At 43.2% G+C, this 23,077-nt stretch overlaps 2 protein-coding genes across 6 annotated transcripts in view; one reads left to right on the plus strand and one right to left on the minus strand.

Moving 5' to 3' along the window:
• Positions 1-2,028, plus strand: part of MOV10L1 (Mov10 like RNA helicase 1) — a 105,700-nt gene extending 103,672 nt beyond the window's left edge. For 4 of the 5 annotated variants that reach the window (XM_075927999.2, XM_075928007.2, XM_075927992.2 and 1 more), the window contains 2 exons: positions 998-1,089; positions 1,681-2,028. In XM_075927999.2, the coding sequence (XP_075784114.2) occupies positions 998-1,089; positions 1,681-1,690 (102 nt within the window). In that variant the 3' untranslated portion in view covers positions 1,691-2,028. Of the gene's footprint in view, positions 1-997; positions 1,094-1,680 lie in introns of those variants that run through there. The other variant, XM_089778775.1, reaches the window with a different exon arrangement.
• An 11,624-nt stretch (positions 2,029-13,652) lies between these two features.
• LOC102449763 (transcriptional regulator QRICH1-like) overlaps positions 13,653-23,077 on the minus strand; it is a 36,171-nt gene continuing 26,746 nt past the window's right edge. Inside the window, exons 6-8 of the mRNA XM_089778832.1 lie at positions 19,937-20,088; positions 14,542-14,626; positions 13,653-14,187 (exon numbers count right to left, since the gene is read on the minus strand). Coding sequence (XP_089634958.1) covers positions 14,001-14,187; positions 14,542-14,626; positions 19,937-20,088 — 424 coding nt within the window. The 3' untranslated portion in view covers positions 13,653-14,000. The remainder of the gene's footprint in view (positions 14,188-14,541; positions 14,627-19,936; positions 20,089-23,077) is intronic.

Below are 23,077 nucleotides of genomic sequence, written 5' to 3' on the forward strand. Positions count from 1 at the left end.
TTAGTCTTCCCAAAAGAATCCAACAACTCTTTGGGCTTGTACATAGAGTGCCTTAGTCCACTCCAGTCCTATTTTGAACAGAACTTTCAATGCACACTAGCAAGGTCTACGCCAGTGGTCTCCAACCTTTTTACACCCAAGATCACTTTTTAAATCTCAGAACAGGTGAAGATCTATGCCCCACCCCTTCCTTGAAGGCCCGCCCTCTCTATTCTCCTCCTGTCCATCACTTGCTATCCCCAACCCTTACTTACACACTCTGATAAACAGTTTATTTTTAAATTATGCGATACATAAAATTAATCAGGTGTTTATAGTTATGAAATAAATGGTCTGTTTTTTATTCATGCTATTTAAATCTAAAATGAAGCATTTATAATTATACATTTTGTGGGGACAGAGTTCTGCGGCTAGGGGCAGGGGAGAGAACAGGGTACTGGGAGGGCAGAGGACAGGGTTCTGCAGCAGGGGACAGAGTGCCAGTGGGGATATACCAAACGTTTTTTGGTTATCCCTTAATGTTACTAGGATGAGGTCTGCCAGGAGGGTTCATTATTGGATTAAGTGGCTGAAATCCATATTGATTAAGATGAGAGGATGTACCAAAACACTTTCATTTCCATGTAAGGAAGTGAGGGGGAACTACAGCTTATTCCTACAGATAGGAATTTTGTGTATTTAGAATCACCACTTTCCTATGAGTATTAGCTTTATCATTTATAAATCGATCCGATAGTTAAGGTTCATATGCCTTTCCAGAATGCAATTTTTTAATACTTGTAATAGATTAGAATGTGCTTCTAAAAGTATCTGTAGAGAATGTAAACTCCAACTAAATACAGCAACATCATTTAATTACGTTCTGTTAACCAGTCTGCAGGTTCTTTATATTTTTTACAGATACTTAATTCTTGCATCCCCTGTTAATATTCTCAAATACACAAATGAATTTAGAATGTGCTACTGTTTTTATTTTATTGTGGGTTTTTTTTGATAGGATCCCTGTTTCAGTGCACTTTTGGAATACAGCATAGCAAATGGAGTTTATGTAGGTTGTGATTTGCCTCCTGAATTGAAATCTCTGCCACAGTGAGTGTCTACCTTTTCAGTATGTGGGAGCAACTTATTGTGTGTGTGAAGCATAGTTTGACAAATACAGGAACATCTGTTTCCTTATCTAGGAATATGAAACAAAAGTGATTCTTTTCCCATAGCTGCTAATTACCAAATTTTAGGTTGTATAGATTGGTGTAACTTATCAAATTTGGGCTCCAAGTCATTAAGTATGGTCTTTCAAGTCCTATAAATAAAGTAATCTAAAAATATAAGTGAACCAAGGTCACTATTTTCCAGGGTGTGCATAAAAACGTAAACACTTAAATAGAGCTTTGTGTACCAAAACAAATGAGGAGACTACTTACTGAGCATTCAAACCAATGACTTAATCTGATTTAGAAATGTATTTCTAAGGTTTCTAAGTTTAATAACTTAACCAACGGTGAATAATTTTTACAGAATGGGATTTAAACTAATTGGGCCCCATTTAGCAAGAGATTAAATTTACTACACAGGAATTAACTTTTTATCTAAATCAGCACTTTCTTATTCACAGGAGGGCGATTGTAACTACTTTACCATTTGTAATAATTCTTTCCTTCAATTTCTAACTTTAATTCATAGAGATAACTAGCTTCCGGTGTTCAGGACATGATCAGGTGACTTTTCCAAAGACTTTTTCCATCTGAAAGGGAAGACAAGATAAGCATTTGATCCAAAACAGAAGTTCAGGACCTCTCGTTTCAGCCTTGTTTTCTAAATAGTTTGAATTCCTAAACTGTAAGAGGATTTTTTTTCCATTTAACTACAAAAAACTTTGTTGAATATCCTTTGTATCTGGGTAAAGTTGCAGTACCAACTTAAGTCTTACCTGTTGTACCAAAACAATATAAATATCTAAAGTTTATGCATAGTGTAATATAAAATTACCCTTTTGACTTTTCAAAACATAATAAAACTAATTTTTTTCCATTTTTATGTTTTACTTTATATCTGTAATATTCTACAATTGTGTAATGTCTTACTCATTGCCCTGCAATCCTCACAATTCTCGTAGTATCAGTATCTGTTCAGACTCAGGTAACTTTCAGTCCAGGCTTCTGATAAAGCTTTATAGCAAAATAGTGTTCAGAGTTTCAAGTATTTCTGTCTTTCTTCTTCCCCTCTCTTTAGTTGCTGGCATTTTTCTCTGAGGAAAGCTATTGCATTTCCAGAAAGCATTTTTTCCTTGAACTCACCTGGAGTAACAAATCTCTATCTTCTGAAGGTCTCTTAGGGTACGTCTAGACTACATGTCTCTGGGGACAGAGGCATGTAGATTAGACTACCACGCATAGGAAAATAAGGCAGCGATTTAAATCGCCACTTCATTTAAATTTACATGGCTGCCGCGCTGAGCCGATCATCTGTTTGTCGGCTCAGCACCATAGTCTGGACGCGCGGGGGTCGACAAAGGCATTTGTCGACCACCCAGATATGCCTCATCCCAGGAGGCATACTTGGGTGGTCGACAAATGCCTTTGATGTCGACCGCGGAACATCCAGACTACGGCGCTGAGCCGACAAACAGATGATCGGCTCAGCACGGCAGCCATGTAAATTTAAATGAAGCTGCGATTATGTAAATCGCCGCTTTATTTTCCTATGCCTGGTAGTCTAATCTACATGCCTCTGTTGCCAGAGGCATGTAGTCTAGATGTACCTTAGCCTCTTTTGGCTGAACTACCACAAAAACCTATAACAGAGCTACCTTTTTACACTGTTCTTAAATTTTCTCCAGGCTCTCATATTGGAGAGAGAAAGAAAGAGGTGACATAAGGCATTACATGTTAACCTCAACTTTTTTTTTAAATGCAGGCAGTGTTACAAAGATTACAAGGGTTACTTAGGAAGCAAGTCAGACAGTCTTCAGTAAATGTGGAAAAACACTGCAGTGACTACTCCAAACAAACCTTTAAAAAAAAAATGTTCAGCATGTCCATCGATATGAGAATGGCTTGCATTCTTTTTTTTTACATGCAAAACATGAGTGGCTTATTTTCCTGTCTAAGTGAGATAAAATATGTTCAGAAATTCACCAACCAAAGTTTAAATAAAGTAGTATGGTGTACAAATGTAAGTGCTCTGGTGATTTTTTTTATGAAAATGTGGTGGTGCAGCTGTTCAAAGATTAAAAAAATATTAATAATATGATCAAGCCTGGTCTGTCTGCTGTTTTATTTATTGGGCTTCTGTGTTATACTAAGCAAAGATTTTGATTAAAGGCATTCCCACAACAAGTACCAGGCTTATAGCAGGGATGGAAAACCTCTGGCCCATCCAGCCCACAGCTTGCCTTGATCTGGCTCATGAAACTCAGGGGTGAGCCTCCTGGGCCAGATCAAGGCAAGCTGTGGGCTGTATCTGGCCAATAGGTTCTGCCTGGCAGGTGGAAGGAAGTGGCTCTATGGATGGAGTTTCCCTGCATTGTAGAATCCACCCGTTGTTCCTACTGATGGGAATTGTGGCTGGTGGGAGGGGACTGGTGCCTGCAAGTGGGGTGGAAGAAGGTGTAGAGCCACCAGTGTTCCTCCCAGGAGCTGTGCCAGGTAAGTGTTCCAATCTCCTACCATTTTCTGCCCAGACCCTACACTCCCAGCCTGCTCCCTACCTCCAGCCCAAATGACATACCCTTACCCTGCTTCCTGGCAGCCTCCCCTCCCAACCCTTATTTTTGCCATATCCCAGAGCCTCAGGGCCCCTACAAAATCTACTAGGCCTGAGCCCCTGAAGAGTTTATGCAGCTCTGAATGATCCCTGAGCCTTCCTTCCCCCCCCCCCTCCCCCTTGGGGTTAGCGCTCAAGTTGAGTGCCTTTTTCTGCCTTTCTAAGTTGCGGGCAACACCGGTGCAGGAATTTTTTTTCTCATTTGGAGAGCAGGTCAGTGAGGTTTGGGGTTTTTTGTTTCTCACTAGAGTGGCTCTGACTGATGTTTTTTTTCCTGTGGGTTGGTAGCCCTTGACCTAAAAATGGTTCCCCATCCCTGGCTTATAGTTCTCTGTTGCTTTCAACTTTCAAAACTTGAGGGTTTTTTGGGTTGTTTCCTACTTGAATAAGCAAACAAATGACAATCTTGCTACAATAGATCTGATCAGTGATTTATGAAGTCCTATAGCCTGTTATGAGGCTTTTGAATACGCTGTATTAGGGGAAAATCTGAAGTTTATGGAAGAATAAAGAGACTGTCTTTGTCTGACTACTTGCATAAACTCACGTGCTAATTTCTGTATGCAGCCCAGTAACTCTTTTGACTGAACTAGAGCATAGCCCCTAGACATTGTTTTGGGTTTAAGATTTAATAAATTGACCTTTTGTGATCACTTAGTCTGACCTACATGACTGATACCATAGAATTCCCCTATAGTAATTTTGCTTTAATTCCAATAACTGATTGAACATCAGATCTTGATATTAAAATTTCCAGTGATTGAGAATCCCTCATTTGTCCTGGTGGGATGTTGCAATGATTACTCACCCTCACTTAAAATTTGCACCTTACATCTAGCTGAATCTTGTTGTGCTTTTGCCAGCTAGATTAAAGAACCACCTGTTATCAAGCATCTGTTCTCCCATGTAGGTACTTGCAGACTAAGCAGGTATCCTTTTACTAAACAAGAGATTGCATTCCTGTAATCTTATTGTAAACTGTTTTCCAAGTCTTCAGTCATCCTTCAATATTTCAAAATCCTTATTGAAAAGTGGCCACTAAAATTGGACACAATTTCAGTAGCAGCTGCACCAGTACCAAAAATAGAGGTAATATAACCTTCCCACTCTGTATTGTTCTACAACCCAGGACCATATATTAACTTTTTTTGGCCATGCCTCGCACTAAGGGCTCATCTAGACTATGCTGAAGTTTTGAAAGGATATGCAAATTGTGGGAATTTGCATATTCTCTTTTGAAACCTCTTGGGCTTTGTCTAGACTACACTGAAATCACGTTTGGGGGATTATCCACCTTTTCTGAGTCATTGCTTCCCAGAATAGCATCTATGCTTTAAGCGTGGCCTAAATTTTGTTCTTAGATCTTACATTTGCCATACTGAAATACACATTGCTGGTTTGAACCCAGCTTACAAATGATCCAGGTTGATCTATGAGTGACCTGTCCTCTTCATTATTTACCATATTCCAATTTGTGTCATCTGCAAACTTTAGTAATTTTCCCCTTTCATAAAAAGGTTAAATATAAGACCAAGCATCAATTCCTATAGAATTCCACTAGAATCAGAGCCATTTGTTTACTACCCATTTATAAATGTACCATGCCATTGGTCATTTAATGAGTTTTTAATCCATTTATTGTTCAAGGCCCTATTGTAATTACTCAGGGTTTATGTACACCATGCTTGTGGAGACAGAGAATGTAAAAGTAGTAGTGCCTGTTACTCTGTGCATGCACCTTTGCTTGGCAATTTTGTCCAAGGTGATCATAGAATCCTAGGGCTGGAAGAGACCCCAGGAGGTAATAGAGTCCAGCCCTCTGCCCAAAGCAGGACCAACCCCAACTAAGTCATCCCAGTGAGGGCTTTGTCAAGCTGAGACTTAAAAATCTCTAGGGATGGAGATTTCACCACCCTCCTAGTGAAATCCAATCTGGACCTCCCCCACTGTAATTTGAGACCATTGCTCTGTATTCTGCAACCATCACTACTGAGAACAGCCTCTCCATCCTCTTTGGAACCTTCCTTCAGGAAGTAGAAGGCTGCTATCAAATCCCCCCTCACTCTTCTCTTCTGCAGACTAAATAAAAACCCAAATCCCGTAGCTTCTCCTCGTAGGTCATGTGCTCTAGGCCCCTGATCATTTTGGTTGCCCTCTGCTGGACCGTCTCCAATAGGTCCACATCCTTTCTGTAGAAGAGTGGCCCAAAACTAGATGCAATACTCCAGAGGTGGCCTTACCAATGCTGAATAAATGGGAAAGGTGATAAAGTACAGGGCAGACCAACCATGCCACCAGTGCCATCTCACCACTGTACAGGCAGAGCTGCTACCATCTTCACTGATGCACTTTTAAAAGAAAACAGTTTAGAAATTCTCTATATATTTAGTCTCTTGCTGTTTCTTGATAGTTTGGTTTTTCATTTGGTTTGGGGGACTCTGGTTCCAATCTTCTCTCTCACACACCCCACTGGATTAGGCCAAAGACACCAGGATTCAAGATCTGTGGCTCCTGTCCACAGTCATTCTACTAGTGATAAGCACCAATACTGCCTCTACTGGGTGAGAGAAGCCCACATTTAATTCAAATGTCATATCTACCAGTCCACACCCAGGCAAACCAAATGTTTCAACTCTGGAAGCACCTTATGCAGGTTGCCATGCATCTGAGGTCAAAAGTAGGCTGGGGAATGCTTTCCACTCCTCTTCCTCCCCCAGTATGCTGTCTTGAGAAACACCAGAGGGTGCTTCTGGCTGCAAAGTTTGATTCCAGTTCCAGTAGCACTGCCACTATACACAGCCAGCCCATCCCTTGTACAGTTTGGGGCTCTGCATGCAGGACTCAGAGTGGCTTAGAGGATGCTTGGAGGGCCTGGCACCAGGGGTCAGGCCACCCCCTGCATTTACCAGCAACAGCCATAGGAAGTGGAGTGACCCAGCAGCCTGCCCCACTCCATGCTCTCCCAGCCAGCTCATTCCACTTTACTGGGGCATAGGAAGCAGAGCATCCCTGAGCAACACAGCTGGGACCCAGGCTTGGGGAAGCATAGCGAGCTGGGGGCCCGGTCACTTTGCTTTCCGTCACCCAGGTGAGTGGGGGGAGGCCCAAACCCTGCTGCCATCACCAAGCCCTGTCCCAGTAGTCCCCTGGGGGCACAGCAGAACTTAAGTTGAGGGATGGAGTAGGAGTGGAGCAGTGGCAGAGTAGGAACAGGGGAGGGGGAGGAAAAACAGTAAGGAGGGCATATAACCCTGAGTAACTTTTGCTTACATTAATAAAATACTTCAAGTGGAAAAATATATTGCTTATGCCACTTACTTTGTCAACAGGTTATACTTGTGACCTTAATACTTTTCCAAAGTACACATTTTCAGGGCTAACAAAAACACTTAAAGGGGCAAGAGGCTAGGGCCAACAAAATTCCTTTTGGGGGGAGGGGGGTAACCTGAGTTTGAGAATGTTAATGTGGACAGAAGCTCCTTTAATCTGACCTATGGACCCTTGGAGGCAGGCAACTTAGTCCAGCAAGGAGATGTCCACAGTAATGATCATTCAAACTAAATGGATGCAAAAAAAATGTTACTTTAATACAAACCTTGAAAAGATCCATTCACCAGTTGCGGGAGCAGAAAACTTATTGGGATAGATTGTGGTTAGAGGTGTGACTACATTCTGTCAGAGGCAGTAAGGGAAAGGGAGCAGGAGCTGCGGGGAGCCAGCTTCCCCAGAACCATCTCTGCTGGGGCAGGGGAGGTAAGGGGGTAGCAGGGACCTGCTATGAGCCAGGATAGCTGATTCCCAGCTCATGCCAGGCTCCCACCCCTCCTTCTCACCCCATCCCCTGCTGCACTCCAGCTTTTTTACCATTAAGACTGGTGCACAGCAGGGGGACCCAGCCCAAGCTAGGAATCAGCTGGCCCAACTCACACCTGGTCCCCTTGATGTACTTCAGCCTTTTAAATGTATTAAGTGCTGTGGAAGAAAACATTGTCCTCACTCTGTTTGTAAGCAACAAAAGTAGCCAGAGGCAGTTTTATTAGGAGCTGCAGCCAGGGAAAAACTGGTTGGGGGGGAGGGGGGGGAACAAACACACACACACACACACACACACACACACACACAAAGCAGATCTTCAAATACAAGCAATTATGAAGCAGTTTATATACTGTCCATTACATGTAATAACAACTAGTCTCCTTCCCATTACAAACACCAATGACTAACAGTTATTTTAGTTCCACCCAGATGCTCCTTATCTCAAGGTCCCTGCCAGAGTCAGCATTCTATCCTTATCTCCGTATGGAGGCGAGGGGCAAAGGCAGCGTCTATTTACAGATCTCGCGTTGTCAGGCCACAGACTTAGCCTGACTCTTGCTCTCTTGTTAACAAGACCAAGATGGCTGCACACAAATTCCCTCATTCCCTTTTCCTGCCTCCACAGTCCCCCCTTTTGTGCTTACAGCACAACTATCTTTCTAAACCTTTATTTTCATTATACATTACATAATTAGTACAAACAAAAGCTATTTCTATTACTACATCTTTTACAACAACAATCAAATACAAAACCTTTAATAAGCAAAAGCAATATAATCATTAATATCCCCAATATAATTCTAGGATGGGGCTGTTCTATAATTTTAGTAACATAACACAACATATCATAATTAATACACCAGAGAGAATGTGCTATGGATTAAATGGATTTTCAGAGATTTCTTTGGACCTCTGGTGAACGCAGATTTTGGTATCAGTCGAGTACTAAGGTAATCCAATTAAAGAGTATTTGGAACTTAAGGGTTAATTGCATCTAAAACCAATCGGGGAGGGCAGGTACATGCTGATGGTACCCGTCCGTAAGCACAGAGTCCAAATCAAAGGGAGAAACCCAAACCACTCCCACACGTTTCTCCTTGGCAATATACAATACTTCGCTTCTTTCACCAAGGTCAGTTCTTAATGTCCTTTTGTAGTCAGAAATCTTTGGGCTTTGGCGGTGTCAGAGGAGCAAACTTTTCCTCTTTTTTTTCCTTGAAACAGTCATGAAATAAGGGGAGTCGTCACTCCCTCACATATCCACTTGGGCTCAAGGTTCGGCTGACCCCCCCTTGCATTCAGAACTCCCTTGTGGGAAAGCCCTGGTGCTGCTGGAATCTGCTTACTTCTCAGAGACCTGGGCAGCGGCATTCATACTCCACTCATTACATTCACACTCAGCATGCTTTTCACACAGAAGTTTTCCTCCCACATTTAGATGCATCTCTCTTTATGGACCTCATTCATATTTGGGGCGGCAACCAACACTTTCCCCACACACACACACACAGAACCACAGCAGTTTCCCGCACTGCATAAACCTAGGTGCCTTATGTCCGGACGCAATACAATTTTCTTCCCGTACCCGGGGCGGCACCACCAAAACCACAGCAGTTCCCAGCACTGCATAAACTTAGGCCTACTCGGGGGTAGCAAAACAACCTCCCCGGAACTACTTTGCTTCTGACCTTGTTGCAGATTCAAGAAGTTCGGATGGCCTGAGCCTGCAAGAAGCAACGACCCTACAGGCAGTCCTCCTCCACACCCCAGTAGAGATTTCAAAAGGTCTCTTATCTCTCATTTGGTGCCCTGGGGATGAAGGGGGCAGTCTGCAGCCACTGTCGCTGTCTTCAATCAGGCGTTGCCATCCGAGTCTCAGCACCAAATTGTGGAAGAAAACATTAGGCTCTTAATACATTTAAAAGGCAGAGCCACAGTGGGGTTAGCGCCCAGGGCCAGGAGCTAACCCCCCACTGCAGATCCCCTGCTTATCAATTAATCAATGGAAAATCCATCAATTCGTTGAAAGGGCAATAGGCAAGTTCCTGCTGTGGACTGTCGGTACTACAGTAGGGTAGTGATAAGATTTCACAACAAAACTTTCTGTGGGTAAATAGATCCTAGCAGTTGAGTACAGAGTGGGTCTAATGAAGTCTATGCACTATACCAGTGAGAGTAGACGTTTCCAGGTTTTCAAGGCCATTTCTGGTTGCTGGCTGGATCCCAAGAAAGTGAAACCTTGAGGGTCACTAAGATGAGGAAAGTGGAGCTATTCCCGCACTGAGGCGGCAAGCTGTGTGGACAATGAAGACCTTTGTAAAGATGCTTGGGCCAGATGAAAAGATAAAAGGGATGACATGATACAAGTTATGATTCATGCTAATGATTGTCTTTGAGATGGGTGCATACTTAATAAAGATATGCATCCTGGAGATTGAAAACAAAGACCCAGGATCTAAGGATGGAGCAGTTCCTACTAGGATCACTACAGGCAGTCCCCGGGTTACGTACAAGATAAGGACTGTAGGTTTGTTCTTAAAGTTGAATTTGTAGGTAAGTCAGAACTGTCCAGATTCAGCTGCTGCTGAAACTGACCAGCAGCTGACTACAGGAAGCCCAAGGCAGAGTTTCTCTGCCCCCAGCTTCCTGGAATCAGCCGCTGATCAGTTTCAACAGCAGCTGAATCTGGATGCCTGGGACAGAGCAGCTGGGGCACTGCCAGGTAGGTCCCCGCAGCGCTGCACCTTGGCACTGCGGGGACCAACCCGGCAGCACCCCAGCTGCTCTACCACAGGCGTCCCCAAGTCAGCTGCTGCTGAAACTGATCAGCGGCTGATTCCAGGAAGCCCGGGGCAGAGCAACTCTGCCTTGGGCTTCCTGTAGTCAGCCGCTGGTCAGTTTCAGCAGCGGCTGACTTGGGGACACCTGGAGCAGAGCAGCTGGGGTGCTGCCGGGTTGGTCCAGTAGCGCCGAGGAGCGGCGCTGCGGAGCCAACTGGCAGCGCCCCAGCTGCTCTACCACAGACGTCCCCGAGACAAGCCTGGTCTGTTGGGGGGGGGGGAAGGCGCGCACTAGCTGCACCCCCCCAGCAGACCAGGGTGACGCGGGCGGCGGGACCGAGACGCCTCTGCGTCTCCTCTGCGTCTCCCTGGTCTGCTGGGGGCCCGGGTCCTCCGCGGCTTTGCTCCGCATTTCCCTGGTCTGCTGGGGGGAGGGCACCCAGCAGACCAGGGAGACGCAGAGCAACTTTTCTCGCCCCAGAGGACGCGGGCGGCGGGACCACAGCATGTTTGGACGGTCCCGCCGCCCACGTCCTTCGGGGCGAGAAAAGCCCCGTTCGTAAGTACGGATCTGACATAAGTCAGATCCGCGTAACCTGGGGACTGCCTGTATTCTGAAATGCCACAAAAAGACAGAAATATTCAGACACTTCAGGTCTACAGATTATCTTCATTCACCTGACTCTGTGTGAAGTAGAATAAAACCTCTTTGGGGCAAATTCAGGGAAATTGCTGCTATCATCTGCACAATCAGGAAAGATTACACCTTCAGTTTAGGAGACTTTCATGAGAAGGCATGAAAGGGGTGAGGAATATGGAATGAAATTGTTTCAGAGGGACTCTATAGCCCTCCTCCAGCATCCATCTGTCTGATGTGATAAAGTCCCAGTTCGGTAGATAATGGAAGAAAAAAATCTCCAAAGAATAAATTGAGGGGGAAGCTGAGCAGCTTGAGAGCCAACATAGACCTGTTGCATCCTTCTGTCCCTGGGCTGGTGTCTCAGCAATCAAGAAGGGTATGGACATTGTAGATTAGCTGTTTGACAGACAGGAATGGATGAATCCTAATGCTCTTTTCCTTCTGTTTACAATATTCATATACTCCTTATGAATGATTTGAAGGCAGTGTGGATAAAGCTTTTTATAGCCACAGTAGCAGCATTTAATCCTCTAGTGAGATTGCTGTATAAAATACCTTAGCTCAACCTTAGGATTGTTACAATCCCTTGGTTAGAACAAGCAGTGGGAGGTCATGCAAGTAGCTGCTACAAGCAGGACTCAAGCCTTTTATGATTGCTCATTTCAAGACCTATTCTCGCTGTCAATCATTATCATGTGTTTACTAACTATACTAGTTAGACTCCCATTACAAAGCAGCTATTAGGCTATTCATCTTAGCAGAAACTAATCCCAGGTACTTGCTCTTGACAACTGTATTTATGATGTTCTGGCCAGCAAACACTGTACACTTTGACAAACCAGATGTAGCTCTGAGAAAAGCTAGTTCCAAAAGAGATAGGTGGATTGATTGTGCCGGCTTGACTAATATGACTAAAGGAATAGGGGTCTGACTCTGAAGAAAGTAATTCTGAAAGCATAACAGTGAGAACATTAGGAAAGAATTTAAAATGGACAGAAAAGGTTCGTCGCTTTACAAGGGGGGGGGGGTGGCTATTCCTGAAAGGAAAGAAGCCTGATCATTTGTAATTGAAAATGAGTTTGGACATGGCTGTCAGGACAAGCTTTTATTACCAGAGATGAACTGGATTATTAAGTCTTATCCCTCTTACCGTCTCTCTTCATAGTAGAGATGGGAGACAAACATGTTCAGAATGGTCATTTGCAACAAACACTTTCATTTAAGTTTTTCTAGATATTTACAGCAGGTTGTGTATGTGTATATGCAGAGAGAACAAGAATGTGCACATACTGGTACAAACCAGATTAGATGCCATGCTGGCACTAGGTGTCATGCACTGCATTAGATGTTACTATTGAAAGTGAGAAATATCTCCCATCTTGGATCAAAAGCTACTATCTCCACTCATAGTACAATTATAAAATGGCAGGGTTCTTCTTCAGTCAATAAGCCTTTGAAAAAATGTGATCTTAACCTATTGTTTATGTGCAATATAGTCTGAGTCTGGTTTTAGTGAGCTATTCAAGAATAGTTGGTCACTGTTTCAGCTTTGTGTTTAAAATGTAATTCTCAAAAGCAAAAAGTTTATTTTCAAGACATTTAGTGTTGAATTTGTAAATAAGAACATAGTATAAAAATACTTCCACTAACCAACTCCATTTTTCTTACTAATGATCTATATTGTATTATAGTGTGAAGAATATACAAATTCTCTCTGGAAAAAGGCAAACTTACCTCAAAAAGATACTTTACCGCCACTGCTACAATGCTGAAGTGACTAGGCTGTAGTAAGGCACTGAAGTAAATTTGTATCAATGTGTGTTATGTAAGCCCTCTGTACATACCCAGTTGATTCCAATAAAGCAGGGGTGGGGAACTTACAACCCAAAGGCCAGATTCAACCCCCAGCTTCTCTGGATCTAGCCCCTGAGTCTTGGGGCTCCCCGCCCCCAGTACCAGGGAGCTTGCACTGGTGCTTCAAACCCACAGCCCCCCACCCTCACACTCATCCAGACCTCATACTACAACCCTGCTTCCCGGAAGCCCCCTCCCACAGACTAAACCACTCAGTTTTGGCCCATCCTAGAGGCAGGGGGCCTACAAAATCTACTTGCCTAGACCCTAGTATGCAAGGGGAATGTGGGGAGTGTCTTCTCAATTGGGGGCCACATCAATGAGGGCTTTGTTTTTGCTTCTATACTTTTGTGCAGACCCCCCTCCCAAAGAAAGGTTTCTCACCCCTGCAATAAAGCTTCAAGAATGTAGTGAACAATCTACCAATGAACATACCCCCAACCTAGAAATAGGAACAGTCAGAGAGATTCTGGTGTTTTTATTGCTTTTGAAGTGAGGTAAATGCTTTCCTCACTAACTAAAGAAAGCTATCCAACCTTGTGCAAATATTAGCCACAAGGCCTTTAAGACTGTTAATACTGTAGGAGAAGTAGGAAGCCTATTTTCCCAAAGTCAATCCTTTGCAAACAGACCAGTCATGGAAGTATCCTTTTAAACAAAGGGAAAAAATTAAAGTAATTCTTGTTTTGGAGAGAAAACTATGCTTCTACTGCACTATTAGCAAATCACTGAGTAAAATTACTTTACACTATAACTACTATTTCCATTCAGGACTTTGATTAAAAAAAACTTAATTCATATACAATTTCTACTATCAATTTAGTTTAAAGAGCTCCATACTCACAAATTAAACAAAATGACATGTTTAGGACTCTGATTTACTTGGTGTTACATAGTAGTACTAGAATCCACATCTGTCCCTATTTAGATGTTACTAGAAATTAGACAATTATGTTGGACAAAATAAGAAATCCACTTTATGGAATTTAGCAGATTGGTACTGTTAAATGCTATTTACTCATAGTAGTCAATCATTACTAGTAAAAGAAAGTGTTAGCTACAGACATTCTTTCATGCCTTACTCAAAATATAATATTTACAAGTTTGTGACAAGGGCAATGTTGTAACTTATCCATTTGTCCTTGATGCTATGCTGATATATGGGTCTTCACATGTGCTTCCTGCACTTCCTTGACCATCAGAATTCTGGTCAACATCTGCTCCATCGCATCCACTTTCACAGGCTGAGCAGAGTACCAGATTGGACTGTTTGGTGCCACAACTGGTTCAGGGACCAGATAGAAGGTATCACTCGGCCCTTTGGCACCCTGGGGGCTATAAAGAAAATTTGAATTATACTAAGCAACATACTACATAGTTTTGACTCCTTTGAAGAGTAAAATTAGTACTGAATTTCTTGTTTATTATGTAGTAAGACTTATTTGTTCCCACACACTAAAAGTTGCGAGCTTTAGGCATTCCTGTCTGAAATATTAGTGACCCAACCCTTCCAGTCTGTATCTGGCGAGAGGTCTTTGTTGCAATGTCAAGTCCAACTATTAAATGAGGAAAATCAATCGTAAGAGAAAATCTTTCTCTGAGATCTGCTGAAGATGTTATAGCTAATATGATGAAATGCTATTTAAAGCCATCAAATGTTTTAAACTAGTGTAGAAAATAAGCCCTTACCATTTAAAACAATAGAAGTCATACAGTTTTATGGGGCACTGCAAAGGGTTGTCTGGGTTTTCAGGTTGTTCCATGTAAATCTCATCTGCAAATCAAAGAGAGGTAAATAGGGAGCAGTAAGTTCACCATACAACATTTAGTTTCAATAAGGTATTCTTACAGGTCAAATTTTTTGATCCATGGTAACAGTCTTATTTCAATGTGGTACCTTTAAAGTGTTTTATAGTAGTGCAATACTTCAATAGCAGTCATGCCATTACTGTAGTATGGAGAAACTTATTGCTCTGCCTGTATCTTACCTAGTCTGTAGAATAAATGATTCTCAGTTTAGGAAAACAGTCTCATATGTTGTGGTAGCAGATGATCAGTATAGCTAACATATCAGTACAGGCTGTCCCCGGGTTATGTACAAGATAGGGACTGTAGGTTTGTTCTTAAGTTGAATTTGTATGTAAGTCGGAACTGGCGTCCAGATCCAGCCGCTGTTGAAACTGACCAGCGGCTGACCTCAGGAAGCCCAAGGCAGAGCTGCTCTGCCCCGGGCTTCCTGTAGTCAGCCACTGGTCAGTTTCAGCAGCGGCTGTCTTGGGAACACCTGGGGTAGAGCAGCTGGGGCGCTGCCGGGTTGGTCCAATAGCGCCGAGGTGCGGCGCTGCGGGGACGTACCCGGTAGTGCCCCAGTTGCTCTGTCCCAGGCGTCCAGATTCAGCCGCTGTTGAAACTGATCAGCGGCTGATTCCAGGAACCTGGGGGCAGAGAAACTCTGCCTTGGGCTTCCTGTAGTCAGCCGCTGGTCAGTTTCAGCAGCGGCTGACTTGGGGACGCCTGGTGCAGAGCAGCTGGGATGCTGCCGGGTTGGTCCAATAGCGCTGAGGAGCGGCGCTGCGGGACCAACCCGGCAGCGCCCCAGCTGCTCTACCCCAGGCGTCGGCGAGAAAAGCCTGGTCTGCTGGGGGGGGGCTTTTCTCGCCACGGAGGACGCGGGCGGCGGGACTTCCCAGATGCACAGCGGTCCTGCCGCCCGCATCCTCCGCGGCGAGAAAAGCCCCATTCATATGTAGGGATCCGACGTAACTCGGGGACCGCCTGTATGTACAGCCCTCCACAGGGCTGGAGCACACAATCTACTAGCCTGGGCTTTCCAGGCTCTGGTGTGCAAGGGAAATATGGAGAGTGTCTTTCGGTCTCTCAGTAGGGGACCACATCAGTGAGGGGCAGGGTGTTTTTTGGGGTGGAGCTTCTCACTTGCTTTATACTTGCTAAAGCAAAGATGAGTTGTATTGATCACCTAAAACATAAGGACTTAAGTAACTTTACTTGTAACTTGAACAATGTGTTTATATTTACTCTTATCAGTGATGAGTTCTCTGAATGTATGAGGTGAAATCCTAGCCCCAGTGAAGTCAATGACAAAAGCTGCATTTATTTAAAAGGGGCCATAATTTCATTCACTGTGTCTGCCAGGACACCGTCATAGAAGTTGCAGAACCAGTCTAAAGCAGTATGATGAGTATGGGAATATGTGCACCACTCTGAAGATCCACTAAAATAATCAATGACTGTACAACTCACTGCCCCCTAAATGTCTTGATTTTGAAAAGCCTTTTAAAAAATTATAAATGTTTTTGGGACTAGGACAAATTTTAAAATTCTCTGCATGTAAGAGATGGGACTTTCCCCTTGCAATCCGTTCAATGGAATTTGAATCACACTTGCTTAGTGAATGCCTGGATATTGTGGAAGGGATTGTATTGTAAACAGGCAAAAATTATGTTGTAAGCAACTTCCCCTGGAGAAGTAGAGAAAGTATCATTCCTCAAACTGGCCAACGAGAAAGGCGATGAGGGGGAGAAAGAGAAGAGGTGATACTATCAACCTTTCTAAGGATGCCAAACCCTCCATTCTTCTAAGTAATTGCTATGCAGTTTCCTTTAATGAAGATTTATTTATTAGTACCCCATATTTTTAAAAGGTTGGTTAAGCTCTCTGGAAACTAACTGATGGCCTCCATTCAGCACTTTGGGATTAGCTGCAAACCAACTGCTCAAATTGAGTTTCATTAAAAGCCTTATATGCTTAAGTTAAGAGATTAGCATTCTTCACTGCAGTAAAGGGGATGCAGAGTGACTTCCATTAAAGTAGCTCTGAGAGGCCTCAATCACCATTACAACCCTAGGCCAACAAAAATTGTGGGTTCCCACCTCAATTTAAGATAAGCTGTGACAAGTGACCATCAAGCAAACTACAAGAAATGCTCACAAGAATCTCTGGCACCATAGGGAAGCTGTACAGTTATTCCCACAAATCATATATTAGAGTACCTCAAACTTTTGCAGCACAAAGAAAGGGTTATAGAAAGCCATGTTATTCAATACTTGCAGAAAGTGACCCAAAAGAATAAAATATGCATTCAGCCTTTCTGGAAACCAACTCTATTCCAGAAAATTACAGAATGCAGTGTTGAATGCTCTTGCAGAGTTTGAATGTACCCTCTCATTCTATAAGTTAGAAATCACTTCAAGAGTTCACTTGTACATCCATAGTCCTCTGGGGGCAAGGGACAGTCCACAGGAACTGGGGGCAGAGATTTCATTTGAGCATGCATCTGATGCTGTTTCTTTCAGTTGATTATGCCCTACATCTGTAGAGAAGACACCAGGGGAGGACTGGCAATCAAAATAGGCCCGGGAAATGGATTGAGAACAGCCCACTTTATCTCAAAGAATTTTTTAAAAATTTACTCTTTGACCCCATTAGCCACACCCCTGGCCCGTTAACCACGCCCCTGACTCCCATTAGCCAGGCCTCTGGAGGTAACACACTCAGGGCAAGATGGACACATGACCAGAAGTAAAAGGTGTTATGTGACCCCTCTCTAAGGACTTTTCCCAACATCTTCCTACCAATATGGATTAGTTTGGCCCCCCACCAAACTTCCCTCATGCAACTATCCTGCAATTGCATTAACCCAATGTGTATGATATTAACTCGGGGGCGGAGAGGTTGGGGGAAGTGTTCCCTCTAAGAGTTTCCTCCCATGAGCAGAATGAATTTTGTGTTGTGCACCAGTACTGAGTTTGTGGCTTATCTGGATGTGCCACTGTGGCACCCAAGTTATTAATAAATCTCTTATAAACCTCTACCTTTTCCCTCTGCTGCCATGTCTCCTCCCCTTGCTCCATCAGCTCCCCGGTGCCTGCTGCCCCCCAACCCCTCACCCTCCTCTACTGTCCTGACTCCTGCCCTTCTCACTGCCCTCAGCCCTCCTGCAACCTCCCCTCCTCCACCAGCCCCTCTCCCCGTGCCCACTCCTCCAGTAGCCCCACTCTGATCATGTGAGGTACCCCTCCTCATCCCCTCTCCTAACACCTCCCTCTACACACCCGCTGGAGTCTGTGATCGGGCCCCAGAAGTCCTCGCAGCCCTGGCCCCAGCTGCTTCAGGGGCTCCAGAACAGAAGCTGGGCCGTGCAGTGCAACTCTGGGCCAGGCAGTTTTAAAGCCCCGGGTGTGATGTCACACCACGCCCGGGTGTCTCCCCTCTCAGCTGCTGCGCAGCGTTTGAGCATGCCATGCATGCGCTCCCTTGGCCCCAAAGTGCCCCGTACATGGCCAGCTCTGGGGAATTTAAAATGCAGGGCTGCAGTGCCCTGTCACAATCCCCCTCCTCCTCTAGCAGCCACCAGCTGGTCCTCAGAGAACGGCCCCCCGGGAAATTCCTGATATCCCACCATGCCAGTCCACTCCTGGAAGACACTCAACTGTTATGGGACTGAGTGTGTAGCTAGACCTGTAGTAACTGAAGAATGAACCCAAGCAGCACTTGACAATTCAGAGGACGTAATGAATTGTCATTTGTTAAACTTCCAAAACAGGCTACTTCCATGGTTCCAAACTATTTTAGAAAATAAGTGGGACAATTGCCTGCTAGTATACTGAAGACAAAAAAATCCTCTTCCCTACAGAATGCCAATGTGAACTCCACACAGAGATTGATGACAGGTTTGTTTTAAGGAGAGAGAAACAATCTGAAGAGAGCACATATGCTCCACCAAGGCAGAAGTGTGCACGCAAGATTGCAAATTAGGAGCAAGGAAATGGTCCAAGCATTTTGAGCATAACGGATTTTAAATATGCATAGCGTAATGACACCTGTGAAGCAATCCTACTGTCTGGGTTTCTAAAAAAAACAAATGTAAAAAAGATTTTTTTTAAAGAGATAAGCATGGAAGGAGAAACAAAAAAAGGGAGAGTTTTAATAAAAGTTAGCAAAATGTGTCTAGCTCCAAAAACATGAAAGTTGTAATTTAAGAATATTGAGTGCTAGCCTACTTTTGCTCCAATTGATTTAAGACAATGTTGAGTACATTTGAGGGTCCCAGCTTAGGTGTGCATCACTAGAGGTTGGGAACAATCTAAAGCTCTGGTCCTGAGATTGGCTCTACACAGGCAAACCCCCTGCTCCCCAGTAGAACCCCACTGATTTAAATAGAGCTGTGCACAGTTCTCTCTGCAGAAACAGGGTCTAAGAATATATATCCACTAACAGTGGTGCTCAGACTCCATGTCAGTAAAGGGCAACTAAGGTTAGTGAGTGTGGCCCATGAGTGGCCCTTCATCTCAGTGGACTGCAAGATTGAAATCGGGCATGTGCACTAAGCATGACCCTAAGAATAAGATTAAATACATTGCACTTGATCCTCCTTCTTTATCCATGCCTTTCAAACACGAAGTGATCCACTAAGGGCAAATTAAATTACCAGCAAAAGTAACAAGCAGAGGGAGCACACAACTTACAATTTTGTGTGTGCAATCACAAGCACCTCACACATGCCCTTGCTTTAAATGGTGTCTCACTACTCATTTTGCTAGGGGTTGCTCAATTCTCCCCTCTGCTGCAGGATCCGCCTCCATTCCACCCTTCCCTCAAACCGCCACCTGGCTTCTTCCCTGACTCCTCCCCTGGACATGCCCCATCCCTCCAAGCATTTCCAGAACAACATGAATAAGTTGATTCACATCCCATCCTTGCTCCTCCTCCTCCTCAGACTCTGAATGCCACAAGTCAGTTGATTTGCAGCATTCAAAGCTTTGGGAAGAAGGGGGAGGATCGAAGATGGGTGATTCATAGCACTCTGAAAGTGCTGGGATGGAGGAGAAGGAGTAGGTAAGTGCAGGAACCCAGAACATGAAAGACTCAGTGGAAGAGGGCAGAGGGGAGGTGCATGGGCCTCACATAGAACCCTGATGGGCTGCATATGGCCCGCCAGCTGCAAGTTAGCCCACCACTGCTCCAAACTGCCAAAAAGGCTTTTTAGTCATGTCTTTCACAGTCTTAGTGGCAAACAATTTGTGATGATTTTAATGATTACTATTCTAGTCCAAAGAGTTCAAACCTTGAAGTCCTCCCAGAATCTGTCCATAAAGCCTGAGGGATTGTATTATAGAACATTTGTCCTTTCCGATGCCTGTATTTTTCCTGGTCTGCTTCAGTAGTTTAGAAAAGGCTAGCTGTTCATGCTGCTCCACTGTTTTCAATATGAAATACCTACTCACATACAATGAAAAGAGAAAAACAATTATAACTCAGTTTTAACTAGAGAAAAAAAGTTGGCAAACTAGGCAGGAAATGCTTGATTTGATTTTTTTTAAGTGAGTGGAAATATTTTTTTAAAACCATTCCAGAGTCTCAGTAAAAAAATACAGCTTTGAATTGTGGATCAAATTCTGATGTTACACCTGTGTAAACCCACAGTAATTGTATTCACTAGTATTGTTTTATGGCATAGCAAGAGTTCAGAATTTGAAAAAAAAAATCACATTTTTACTTCAATCAATTATTTGCACTGATCTAGACCCAACATCACATTTCAGAAAGGTCACTTCTGCGTTGTGCCAAAACTAGAAGTGACTGCATAGAGCTGAAACATTCTTTAATTTCTCACTACACAGGTGTTTCATTTTGAATACTAATCTGTAGACTTGATCCTGGAAGTAACTGAACTCACATTAGTAATGACAGCAAAGCAAATATTTTATACTGGATCAGATACTATAGAAAATATCACTTAATCCTGCAAAGATTTATGCACATGCTTAATTTTAAAAATTGTGAGTAGTCTCATGGAAGTCTCTGCTGGATGGGGTGTTAGTGAAAACTCAAGGGTTGTTTGAACTTTTACTCCGCTTGTAATATGCTCCTAATTTGGTTACCAGGAAGTTTTAGGGATTATTTAAAATGTTGCTTAACAGACAATCAGCTCTGCCTTCTACCTTTGTAAATCAAAGGAATGTAAATCAACATGAAAGAGAAACAGGAAGATGGACTAAAAATAATTAACCTAAAATCAGATACTCCACCTGATATACTATTTATTATAGCACAGTAAACAGGATAATATTTCAAAATAACCCAGTTCTGAATGTTTCCTCAAACAAAAAAAGTGTTAGAAATGAAGGAAGGACAAATATTGGTACACTTTTGAATAAAGTCACTTAGAGTATGTCTACACAGGGGTACAATGTTTACGGCTGGCCCAGATTATTTGAGTTGGACTCTAGGGCTGAAAAATAATCTAGATTTGGGGACTTTGACTGGAGCCTGAGCTCTAAGACAGTACAAGGGGGAGGATCCCAGCACTCATTCTCCAGCAGGGCTGTGTCCAGACTCCATGCCTCCGTCGACGGAGGCATGTAGATTAGCCAGCTCGGAAGAGGGAAATGAAGCCGCGATTAAAATAATCGCGGCTTCATTTAAATTTAAATGGCTGCCCCGATCTGCCGATCAGCTGTTTGTCGGCAGATCGGGAGAGTCTGGACGCGATGCCCCGACAAAGAAGCCTTTCTTCATCGACACAGGTAAGCCTCGTGAAACCAGGTTTACCTGTGTCGATGAAGAAAGGCTTCTTTGTCGGGGCATCGCGTCCAGACTCTCCCGATCTGCCGACAAACAGCTGATCGGCAGATCGGGGCAGCCATTTAAATTTAAATGAAGCCGCGATTATTTTAATCGCGGCTTCATTTCCCTCTTCCGAGCTGGCTAATCTACATGCCTCCGTCGACGGAGGCATGGAGTCTGGACACAGCCCAGGAGACTGAACATCTATTTACACAGCTGTTTTTTGCACTACAACCCAAGTCCACAAGTCTGAGAGACAGGTGACGTAGTTCAACCAGATCTTTAATCCTTACGTAGATACACAAAACTCAAAGAGCTCAGCGTGAGTCTTTTAATTTACTTCACTTGACTTTGGATCAGTGCTTAACTGCTTTGCAGAATTGCATCCTTAATTTTTAGCCTACTGACAGATCAAAGATGCATAACAGTGACCAAGGAATGTACAGTACATCCTATTGTGACATCATTTAATTCCAATGTGTTTCAAGTTATTACACACAAATTCATTTACACTATAAATAGAGTAATGCTGTCTTTATTTTGCAATCTTATAAAAGACTGTATATAGTTTATGTTTTTGGCAAAACATTTAAGTCTCAATACTCTAATATTTTGATGCATTTTGTAATTAATGTTAATATTCTTTTGTGTTTTTGTTGATTCTGGTGCAGAAAGAAAACTGGTAAAAATCTAGGAATGGAATTTTTTAAAATGGCAGCAACAGAGAAAATACAAAACTTGCCTTGCACAGAACAGTTATGATTTTCTTTAGTAAAAACTAAGGCAAACCTGACTATTTTAAAAGAAACGATACTATTTACCAGATAATTTTAGTCAAAATCAAACCAACATGAATTGAAACAGTTACTTTAAAGCTTGAGTAAATGTTTATCTTAATGCTTTTGTCAATGCACATCCCTAATCAGAGTCAAATTATCATCTGGTAACATAATTGACCCCACACAGCATGTGGTCAGGAAGAATCACTGATTTAATGTCTAAATATTCTGGAGTTATTTTTAATGTAGTTTTATACCGAGAAATAATATATATTTATACAAAAGGAAGAATAAGTCAATACGTATGATTAGGGCTCGCCAAGCTGCAGCAAACCCCGCTCGTCAGCTACGCTGTCCAGCGATCTGCACATGCGCAGATCGCCCGAACCTGGCTCTTCCGGGTTGTAATCTACTCGCTAGTCCTTGTTTCCAATGTCTTTTTAGAATATTAATCTCAAGTTAAGACAAATAAAATATAATTCAATATCAACATAATTAAATTAAAATTCTAAATTATGAAATTAGGGTAAGCAAGTAATGATGGAAAGAGCGGGGAGGGAAGTTTAATTGCTCATGACACTAATCAATATTATATTAACTTTCAACTATGGTTTATTTGCATAAGAACATAATGGCCATGCTTGGTCAGACCAATGGTCCGTCTAGCCCAGTATCCTGTCTGCCGACAGTAGCCAATACCAGATGCCCCAGAGGGAGGGAACACAACAGGTAATTATCATGTGATCCCTCTCCTGTCATTTATTTCCAGCCTCTGACAAACAGAAGCTAGGGATACTATTCCTACCAATCCTGGCTAATAGCCATTGCTGGACTTAACCTCCATGAATTTATCTAGTTCT

The sequence above is a fragment of the Pelodiscus sinensis genome, chromosome 1 (assembly GCF_052426305.1).
Source record: "Pelodiscus sinensis isolate ZL-2025 chromosome 1, ASM5242630v1, whole genome shotgun sequence".
In the NCBI taxonomy this organism is placed as follows: Eukaryota; Metazoa; Chordata; order Testudines; family Trionychidae; genus Pelodiscus; species Pelodiscus sinensis.